This window comes from Oncorhynchus nerka, linkage group LG25, assembly GCF_034236695.1.
Source record: "Oncorhynchus nerka isolate Pitt River linkage group LG25, Oner_Uvic_2.0, whole genome shotgun sequence".
NCBI lineage: Eukaryota > Metazoa > Chordata > Actinopteri > Salmoniformes > Salmonidae > Oncorhynchus > Oncorhynchus nerka.
In genome coordinates, this window is record NC_088420.1 from 51,405,499 (window position 1) to 51,416,903 (window position 11,405).

The 11,405-nt window shown below is 42.9% G+C and overlaps 1 protein-coding gene across 1 annotated transcript; it reads right to left on the reverse strand.

The window, feature by feature from the left end:
- Positions 1-7,460: 7,460 nt before the first annotated feature.
- On the reverse strand, positions 7,461-11,087 carry LOC115108987 (carbohydrate sulfotransferase 8-like). Its single transcript, XM_029633535.2, has 3 exons — positions 10,593-11,087; positions 10,041-10,450; positions 7,461-9,800 (listed from the first exon to the last, which is right to left on the reverse strand). The coding sequence occupies exons 1-3, from the start codon at positions 10,620-10,622 to the stop codon at positions 9,092-9,094; spliced, it is 1,149 nt and encodes a 382-aa protein (XP_029489395.1). The 5' UTR covers positions 10,623-11,087; the 3' UTR covers positions 7,461-9,091.
- Positions 11,088-11,405: the final 318 nt, after the last annotated feature.

An 11,405-nucleotide genomic window follows, 5' to 3' on the forward strand; every position in this document is an offset into this window, starting at 1 on the left:
AGACGTTGCTTTGATCATTTCCTTGTTAATTTTTACATGAAAGTCATTCTCTTCATCGGTTGTAGAGCAATACACACAATGTCTGTTTGACACTAAGACTCCAGTGTTAAATCCTCCTCTTCCATTTGTTTTTGCCCCAGGGTGATGCTGTGCATGTGGTTTCCTCTGCTGTAGTGAAAACCACACAAGGACTTGATTCTGCCTCTGTTCCAAATGGCACCCTATTCCCTAGATAGTGGACTACTTTTGACCAGTGCCTATAGGGTCGTAGTCAAAAGTGGTGCACTATAGGAATAGGGTGCCATTTGGGACAAATTACTATATTTTTTTCTTATTAAAGCAACCCTGCAGTTAGTTCAATTAGATTAAGTATGGGGAAGATGTTGTGAATTTGTAGATTTAAATAGCTGGCAAAGTCACCTCAGGCAATGGCAGTTCATTTTCTTAATTTATGAATGTTATGCTGAGTGTCTGATGTGGAAAGAGAAGAAGCAGCTCAGTTGTCTTTATGTCCAAAGAGCTCATCTTCAAATAAAGAAAATTAACCGTCTCGTTTTTGAAGTCATAAATGTAAAGTGTTGGTCCCATGTTTCATGAGTTGAAATAAAAGATCCCCGAAATGTTCCATTGACACAAGAAGCTTATTTCTCTCAATATTTTGGCAGAAATTTGTTTACATCCCTGTTAGTGAGCATTTTATCCTTTGTCAAGATAACCCATACACCTGACAGGTGTGGCATATCAATAAGATAATTAAACAGCATGGTCATTACACAGATGCACCTTGTGCTTGGAACAACATTTCTGTCTGTAATAAAGTCCTTTTGTAGGGAAAAACTCATTCTGATTGGCTGGTCCTGGCCCCACAGTGGGTAGGGATGGCTTTCGAGTGGGCGGTCCTATGCACTCCCAGGACCACCCATAAATCAATCAAATGTATTTATAAAGCTCTTTTTACATCAGCCAATGTCACAAAGTGCTGTACAGAAACCCAGCCTAAAACCCCAAACAGCAAGCAATGCAGATGTAGAAGCACGGTGGCTAGGAAAAACTCCCTAGAATGGCCAGAACCTAGGAAGAAACCTAGAGAGGAACCAGGCTCTGAGCGGTGGCCAGTCCTCTTCTGGCTGTGCCAGGTGGAGATTATAACAGAACATGGCCAAGATGTTCAAACGTTCATAGATGACCAGCAGAGTCAGATAATAATAATCACAATGGTTGTAGAGGGTGCAACAGGTCAGCACCTCAGGAGTAAATGTCAGTTGGGTTTTCATAGCCGATCATTCAGAGTTAGAAACAGCAGGTGCGGTAGAGAGAGAGTCCAAAACAGCAGGTCCAGGACAAGGTAGCACGTTGAACGGGTCAGGATTCAATAGCCGTAGGCAGAACAGTTGAAACTGGAGCAGCAGCATGACCAGGTGGACTGGGGACAGCAAGGAGTCATCAGGCCAGGTAGTCCTGAGGCATGGTCCTAGGGCTCAGGTCCTTCGAGAGGAGAGAGAGAGAGAGAGAGAAAGAGAGAGAGAGAGAGAATTAGAGGGAGAATACTTACATTCACACAGCACACCAGATAAGACATGAGAAATACTCCACATATAACAGACTGACACTAGCCCTCCGACACAAACTATTGCAGCATAAATACTGTAGGCTGAGACAGGAGGGGTCGGGAGTAGAAGTCAAACGATTATGATTTTTCAATGCCGATACTGATACCGATTATTGGAGGACCAAAAAAAAAAACCTGCTGCCGATTAAACGGCCGATTTTATATATATATATTTTGTAATAATGACAATTACAACAATACTGAATGAACACTTATTTTAACTTAATATAATACATCAATAAAATCAATTTAGTCTCAAATAAATAATAAAATGTTCAATTTGGTTTAAATAATGCAAAAACAACGTGTTGGAGAAGAAAGTAAAAGTGCAATATGTAAAAAAGCTAACGTTTAAGTTTCTTGCTCAGAACATGAGAACATATGAAAGCTGGTGGTTCCTTTTAACATGAGTCTTCAATATTCCTAGGTAAGAAGTTTTAGGTTGTAGTTGTTATAGGACTATTTCTCTCTATACCATTTGTATTTCATATACCTTTGACTATTGGATGTTCTAATAGGTACTTTAGTATTGCCAGCCTAATCTCGGGAGTTGATAGGCTTGAAGTCATAAACAGCGCAATGCTTGAAGCACAGCGAAGAGCTGCTGGCAAATGCATGAAAGTGCTGTTTGAATGAATGCTTACGAGCCTGCTGCTGCCTACCACCGCTTAGTCAGACTGCTCTATCAAATCATAGACTTAATTATAATATAATCAGAAATACGAGCCTTAGGTCATTAATATGGTCAAATCCGGAAACTATCATTTTGAAAACAAAACGTTTATTCTTTCAGTGAAATACGGAACCGTTCCGTATTTTATCTAATGGGTGGCATCCATAAGTCTAAATATTCCTGTTACATTACACAACCTTCAATGACTCTGCTTGCAATGAACACAAGAGAAGTAACACAATTTCCCTAGTTTAATATTATTAATATTTGTTTTAACTAAATATGCAGGTTTAAAAAAATATACTTCTGTGTATTGATTTTAAGAAAGGCATTGATGTTTATGGTTAGGTACATTCGTGCAACAATTGTGCTTTTCTCTCAAATGCGCTTTTATTAAATCATCCCCCGTTTAGCGAAGTTGGCTGTCTTTGTTAGGAAGAAATAGTCTTCACAGTTCGCAAAGAGCCATGTGGCCCAAACTGATGCATATACCCTGACTCTGTTGCACAGAACGCAAGAGAAGTGACACAATTTCCCTAGTTAAAATAAATTAATGTTCGCAGGCAAGATTAACTAAATATGCAGGTTTAAAAATGCACTGCTCAAAAAAATAAAGGGAACACTAAAATAACACATCCTAGATCTGAATGAATGAAATATTCTTATTAAATACTTTTTTCTTTACATAGTTGAATGTGCTGACAACAAAAATCACACAAAAATGATCAATGGAAATCAAATTTATCAACCCATGGATGTCTGGATTTGGAGTCACACTCAAAATTAAAGTGGAAAACCACACTACAGGCTGATCCAACTTTGATGTAATGTCCTTAAAACAAGTCAAAATGAGGCTCAGTAGTGTGTGTGGCCTCCACGTGCCTGTATGACCTCCCTACAACTCCTGGGCATGCTCCTGGTGAAGTGGCGGATGGTCTCCTGAGGGATCTCCTCCCAGACCTGGACTAAAGCACCCGCCAACTCCTGGACAGTCTATGGTGCAACTGTTGGTGGATGGAGCGAGACATGATGTCCCAGATGTGCTCAATTGGATTCAGGTCTGGGGAACGGGCGGGTCAGTCCATAGCATCAACGCCTTCCTCTTGCAGGAACTGCTGACACACTCCAGCCACATGAGGTCTAGCATTGTCTTGCATTAGGAGGAACCCAGGGCCAACCGCACCAGCATATGGTCTCACAAGAGGTCTGAGGATCTCATCTCGGTACCTAATGGCAGTCAGGCTACCTCTGGCGAGCACATGGAGGGCTGTGCGGCCCCCCAAAGATATGCCACCCCACACCATGACTGACCCACCACCAAACCAGTCATGATGGAGGATGTTGCAGGCAGCAGAACGTTCTCCACGGCGTCTCCAGTCTGTCACATGTGCTCAGTGTGAACCTGCTTTCATCTGTGAAGAGCCCAGGGCGCCAGTGGCGAATTTGTCAATCTTGGTGTTCTCTGGCAAATGCCAAACGTCCTGCACGGTGTTGGGCTGTAAGCACAACCCCCACCTGTGGACGTCGGGCCCTCATACCACCCTCATGGAGTCTGTTTCTGACCGTTTGAGCAGACACATGCACATTTGTGGCCCGCTGGAGGTCATTTTGCAGGGCTCTGGCAGTGCTCCTCTTGCTCCTCCTTGCACAAAGGCGGAGGTAGCGGTCCTGCTGATGGGTTGTTGCCCTCCTACGGCCTCCTCCATGTCTCCTGATGTACTGGCCTGTATCCTGGTAGCGCCTCCATGCTCTGGACACTACGCTGACAGACACAGCAAACCTTCTTGCCACAGCTCGCATTGGTGTGCCATCCTGGATGAGCTGCACTACCTGAGCCACTTGTGTGGGTTGTAGACTCCGTCTCATGCTACCACTAGAGTGAAAGAACCGCCAGCATTCAAAAGTGACCAAAACATCAGCCAGGAAGCATAGGAACTGAGAAGTGGTCTGGTCACCACCTGCAGAACCACTCCTTTATTGGGGGTGTCTTGCTAATTGCCTATAATTTCCACCTGTTGTCTATTCCATTTGCACAACAGCATGGGACATTTATTGTCAATCATTGTTTCTTCCTAAGTGGACAGTTTGATTTCACAGAAGTGTGATTGACTTGGAGTTACATTGTGTTGTTTAAGTGTTCCCTTTATTGTTTTGAGCAGTGTATATACTTGTGTATTGATTTTAAGAAAGGCATTGATGTTGATGGTTAGGTGCATTGGTGCAACGACTGTGCTTTTTTTGCGAATGCGCTTGTTAAATCACCTGTTTGGCGAAGTAGGCTATGATTCTATGATAAATTAACAGGCACTGCATCGATTATATGCAACACAGGACAAGCTAGATTAACTAGTAATATCATCAACCATGTGTAGTTAACTAGATATTATGTTAAGATTCATTGTTTTTTACAAGATACGTTTAATTCTAGCTCGCACCTTACCTCGGCTCCTTGCTGCACTCGCATAACAGGTAGTCAGTCTGCCACGCAGTCTCCTCATGGAGTGCAATGTAATAGGCCATGATCGGTGTCCATTACTGATTGTTACCGATTTTTATGAAAACTTGAAATCTGCCCTAATTAATCTGCCATTCCGATTAATCGGTCGACCTCTAGTCGGGAGACACTGTGGCCCTGTCCGACAGATTACTACGGACAGGGCCAAACAGCAGGATATAACCCCACCCACTTTGCCAAAGCACAGCCCCCACACCACTAGAGGGAAATCTTCAACCACCAACCTACTCCCGTGAGACACGGCTGAGTATAGCCCACGAAGACCCCCCCCCAATCAACTCAAGTGACGCACCACCCTAGAGACGGCATGGAAGAGCGCCAGTGACTCAGCCCCCGTAATAGGGTTAGAGGCAGAGAATCCCAGTGGAGAGAGGAGAACCGGCCAGGCGGAGACAGCAAGGGCGGTTTGTTGCTCCAATGCCTTCCTGTTCACCTTCACACCCCTGGGCCAGACTACACTCAATCATAGGACCTACTGAAGAGATGAGTCATCAATAAAGACTTAAAGGTCGAGACCGAGTCTGTGTCTCTCACATGGATAGGCAGACCATTCCATAAAAATAGAGTTCTATAGCAGAAAGCCTTGCCTCCAGCTGTTTGCTTAGAATTTCTAGGGACAATAAGGAGGCCTGCGTCTTGTGACGTGTAGGTATGTACGGCAGAACCAAATCGGAAAGATAAGTAGGAGCAAGCCCATATAATGCTTTGTAGGTTAGCAGTAAAACCTTGAAAGCAGCCCTTGCCTTAACAGGAAGCCAGTGTAGAGAGGCTAGCACTGAAGTAATATGATCAAATCTTTTGATTCTAGTCAAGATTCTAGCAGTCGTGTTTAGCACTAGCTGAAGTTTATTTAGTGCTTTATCCGGGTAACCGGAAAGTAGAGCATTGCAGTAGAAGTGACAAAAGCATGGATTAATTTTTCTGCATAATTTTTGGACAGAAAGTTTCTGGTTTTTGCAATGTTACGTAGATGGAAAAAAGCTGTCCTTGAAACAGTCTTGATATGTTCGTCAAAAGAGAGATCAGGGTCCAGAGTAACTTCGAGGTCCTTCACAGTATTATTTGAGACGACTATACAACCATCAAGATTAATTGTCAGATTCAACAGAGGATCTCCTTGTTTCTTGGGACCTAGAACAAGCATCTCTGTTTGTCCACGTTTAAAAGTAGAACATTTGCCGCCATCCACTTCCTTATGTCTGAAACACAGGCTTCCAGGGAGGGCAATTTTGAGGCTTCACCATGTTTCATTGAAATGTACAGCTGTGTGTCATCCACATAGCAGTGAAAGTTAACATTATGTTTCCGAATGACATCACTAAGAGGTAAAATATATAGTGAAAACAATAGTGGTCCTAAAACAGAACCTTGAGGAACACCGAAATTGACAGTGGATTTGTCAGAGGACAAACCATCCACAGAGACAAACTGATATCTTTCGACAGATAAGACCTAAACCAGGCCAGAACTTGTCGGTTTAGACCAATTTGGGTTTCCAATCTCTCCAAAAGAATGTGGTGATCGATGGTATCAAAAGCAGCACTAAGGTCTAGGAGCACGAGGACAGATGCAGAGCCTCGGTCTGACACCATTAAAAGGTAATTTACCACCTTCACAAGTGCAGTCTCAGTGCTATGATGAGGTCTAAAACCAGACTGAAGCATTTTGTATCCATTGTTTGTCTTCAGGAAGGCAGTGAGTTGCTGCACAACAGATTTTTCAAAACATTTTGAGAGGAATGGGAGATTTGATAAAGGCAGATAGTTTTAAAAATTTTCTTGGTCAAGGTTTGGCTTTTTCAAGAGAGGCTTTATTACTGCCACTTTTAGTGAATTTGGTACACCTCCGGTGGATAGGAAGCTATTTATTATAATCAACATAGGAGGGCCAAGCACAGAAAGCAGCTCTTTCAGTAGTTTAGTTGGAATAGGGTCCACTATGCAGCTTGAAGGTTTAGAGGCCAAGACTATTTTCATCATTGTGTCAAGAGAGTCATGTGAAATCCATAGATTATTGGGGCCTAATTCATTTATTTCAATTCATTGATTTCCTTTATATGAACTGTAACTCAGCAAAATCTTTGAAATTGTTGCTTGTTGCGTTCATATTTTTGTTCAGTAACCTAATTTCCTATGCTCCGACCTAAGACAGATTCGCAACATACCACCAACAGTTGTAGTGATACCTAAGTTAAATTATAACCCTGAACCTTATCTTAGTTGATGAACTTACACTGACTCAGACAAGGAATATTGAAAAACCTTCGATATGGTACATACTGTAGATCTATTACTGCTCAGAAGAGTGAAACCAATTAATTTGCATCCATGTGCCTGTGTCGTAATGTTTATCTCAATTGGCCAAACTGTGTCCATCTATGGTTCTGATGAGTCCTCTGAGCACCATGTATTTCCTGACCCTGCGCCTGGGGGCCCCGGCCTGATAAGAGACAAAGAAAGAGGGGGAGTGAGGCTAAGAGTGACCCACAGGCCAGGGGAATGAGACACGACACTTTAACTCAGATTAGATAAATAAAGTGTCAAATTTGTCATTTGAAGTGGGGGAAATGTTAACATCTGTCACTTTTCCTAAAACCAGATGTGGAAAAACAATAGATACACGTTTTTTTAAATTACTTAACATTTATTCATAGTAAAGGCGCTTGAAAACCCAAACAAATGAAAAGTGGCAGTGTTAAGGCTAGGGGATTGAAATCACGTTTGTAGATGGAACACTTCTGCACAGACATGTAGAACAATTTTGTACATTCTCTTTTACAGTGTAATCATTTGTATTATAACATTAGGCCCATATTCAGTACCAGTCAAAAATGTGGACGCACCTACTCATTCAAGGGTTTTTCTTAATTTTTGTACTATTTTCTACATTGTAGAATAATAGTGATGACATCAAAACAATGAAATATGGAATCATGTAGTAACCAAAAAGGTGTTAAACAAATCAAAATATATTTTATATTAGAAATTGTTCAAAGTAGCCACCCTTTGCCTTGATGACAGCTATGCACATGCTTGGCATTCTCTCAACTAGCTTCATGAGGTAGTCACCTGGAATGCATTTCAATTAACAGGTGTGCCTTGTTAAAAGTTAATTTGTGGAATTTCTTTCGTTCTTAATGCATTTGAGCCATTCAGTTGTGTTGTGACAAGGTAGGGGTGGTATACAGAAGATAGCCCTATTTGGTAAAAGACCAAGTCCATATTATGGCAAGAACAGCTCAAATAGAAATGACAGTCCATCATTACTTTATGGTCAGTCAATCCGGATAATTTCAAGAACTTTGAAAGTTTCTTCAAGTGCAGTCGCAAAAACCATCAGCGCTATGATGAAACTGGCTCTCATGAGGACCGCCACAGGAAAGGAGGAATCTAAAATATATTTGAATGAGTAGGTGTGTCCAAACGTTTGACTGGTACTGTAATTATCCCAAAACAAAATCATATGTTTCAATATAAATTGCCAACAGATTTAAAGATAATTTAACCTCCGATACATCTGGAAAGCTATATGCAATGAACCAACATACTATATAGTAATGCCACTATTTCCTCCTCTATTCACAGATTCTTAAACATTTTCAGCTCGAGACCCAAATTATAAATTGACTGTCCTCCCGTGACCCAAATTAAGAAGAAATAGTGTGTGATTTATAGATGGGGGGGGGGGGGGGTAGGCAGTCATTGTAAATAAGAATTGGTTCTCAACTGACTTGCCTAGTTAAATAAAAATTAAATAAAAGCAAGTGTGGTTTTGAAATCAAATTGAATTATATTCCATTTGATTTCACATCAGTAAGCAGTAGCTATGAAATCCGTTACAGTATCTGCAAACACTAGCCTTTGCTCTGGGAGAGTATACCTAGCCTCTCTCTTTCCCTTCTTTTCATGAACTTAGCCTGCAGAATAAGAATACACATTATTGAAGAGGACCAAAAAGTATACCTTCACGTAAACAAGGCTGAAAAATAATAACAATAACAGATCACTCATTCTTTACCCAAAGTACAGGTCACTTCATAGAAGTCACTGGTCTGCCAATCAATGCAAATGCATTTGACACACTATACAAAGCTTTATGACAAAAAAGCTGTAGGCCTACAATCTATGTCCAAAGTAATTACATTAAATCATTATTTTAGCCATTTGTAAATAAGACCTGTAAAAATAATATTTGACATGAATGTGCCTGTAGTGCTTATTCAAGTCCCACAGGATAATAATCTCTTCCGTAGTGTTCATATTAATAACCTCAACCGGGCAATCCAGCCAGTACCTCAGTACAGGTCTTTAAAGGGCTTGGGGTAGTTAAACATCAGATAATCCATGTAATAAAAGTCATAGGCCCTCTGTCTTTCTGTGGAGTTCAATTGTTCAAAGTATCTCTGGGTGATGGAGGAGGAAGTCCTTTCTGCCTTTGGGTTCCTGTCTTTAAAGTCAGGGAAAGTCAGGTTTCTAGGTGCCCCGATGCTCCGTAGCAGGAAGTTGGCCTCCTCCTTCAGGTTCTCGAACTTCCCGATGAAGTCGTTGCGCAGCAGGCAGGGGCTGCAAAGCTGGCTGACCGGCTCCCAGTGGATGTCCATGCCCACGGGCCGCCTCACATCCAACAGGTACTGGACAAACTCTCTGAAGGTGACCCCGGCGCCGGTCCTCAGGGCGGAGCGTGAGGCGTTGGCCCGGTACCGGGAGATGATGGGCCGGCCGAACACCGGGTGGTAGTACGAGTTGGGGCTCTCGAACTTGTCGCGGAAGGCCGAAACCAGCCTCTCGAAGGGCTCCCGTACAAAGAGGACCTTGGTGTAGGAACGGAGGCGCTCGGCCACGCCCGCCTGGTCGAAGGCGTCCAGTCGGCGGAGCTGGTTGGCGTAGTGGGCGTCGTCGTGGGCGATGATGTGCGTGGAGGTGGCGCTGCCGCCCAGGACCATCAGCACCCGTTTCCAGTTGGAGCAGCCGGCTTTGGGCACCTCACAGTACAGCAGGCCTGACCTATTATTTATTAAACAGTACAACACAAATATATTCATAGTTATCTGGGGCTGTGTCCTGTATGTATCTAGGAATCCTGATTTCGGATCAGTTCTGCCTTTTTAGATCACAATGAATTCAATTATATGGACGGGGGGGGGACATGAATTTCAATTAAATACAATTATACATGTAAGTTATGTACTGTGAATAATATCTGTAAATAATTCTCAATGAAATGAACCACTAAAGTTACAACACCTGTCCTCCACGTAGACGCGGGACACCTGCCGGCGGGACACAGGGCGCTCGGTGACACCCGGCTGGTATTTGGCGCAGACCTCCCTGAGCAGGCGGCGACGGGACGCCTGGGTTTGCGCCAGGCCCTGTAGCCGACTGTCCTCTTCACCAGAGCGGGCACCACTAGGGGTTACAGGCCCGCTCTTTAACAGCAGCTTCCTGTGGCGTTTGGTGAGGGGTTGCCCGGTGCTCTCGGCCTGCTGGTCCCCAGAGGTTGGGGTGGCTGGGTGGGGCAGCCACTGGAAGGCTGGAGGTTGTCTGGGGCTAGGAGTAGGGAGGCTGGGGTTAGAGGACATCTCTACCCCTGGTGCTCCATGGAAACCTCCACCCAGGTTGATGCCTATAACGACTGCACTGTCAAAGGACTGCTCCTGTGGCACACAGGAGCACATGGAACAATTGTTAACAGAAGCTCATATAGTGCTCGTTTCTCAAGAATCCACAAGATGGTGCCATTACATTATTTTGAGTGAACTGAGACAACAGTGATCTGATCTAATCCAATAATCGTACCTTTGGAATTGGCCACCTTGGAGCAACCATCAACTTTGCACCTAGAGAGAGACAGGGGGGGTTGAATTTGAGAGAGATTGATAGAATCCTACATTACGTATTACAAAAAGTCCTTTGCTGGTAACAAGTTTCTCCAGCTGAGCTGAAATAGTTATCAAGAGAGAGCCTGGAGGAGAGATGGTGTCTATTACCGATGGTGCTATAGGAGGAGGATCCATTTTATCACAAGATTAGGTTTTTGATAGAGAGGCAAGACGTGTGTGTGTCTGTGTTTGTGTGTGTGTGCCTTGCCCAAGTGATATTCTTTAGACTGGGAAAAGTGACTATGCATAATAGGACAGGAATTGTAACAGGACTGGTGAGTAGGGATGCCAAAAACTGCTTTGTCATCAAAATATACAGTGCCTTTCCCGAAAGTATTCAGACCCCTTGACTTTTTCCACATTTTGTTACGTTACAGCCTTATTCTAAAATGGATTAAATAAATAAAAATCTGAAATCTACACACAATACTCCATAATCACAAAGTGAAGAGGTTTTTAGACATTTTTGAAAATGTGTTAAAAATAAAAAAGATGGCTTATTTACATAAGTATCCAGACCCTTTGCTATGAGACTAGAAATTGAACTCAGGTGCATCCTGTTTTCATTGATCATCCATGAGATGTTTCTACGCAAAAATGCTCAAAAACCAAGCCATGAGGTCGAAGGAATTGTCCGTAGAGCTCCGAGACAGGATTGTGTCAAAGCACAGATCTGGGGAACTCCATCATTCTTAAATGGAAGAGGTTTGGAACCACCAAGAATCTTCCT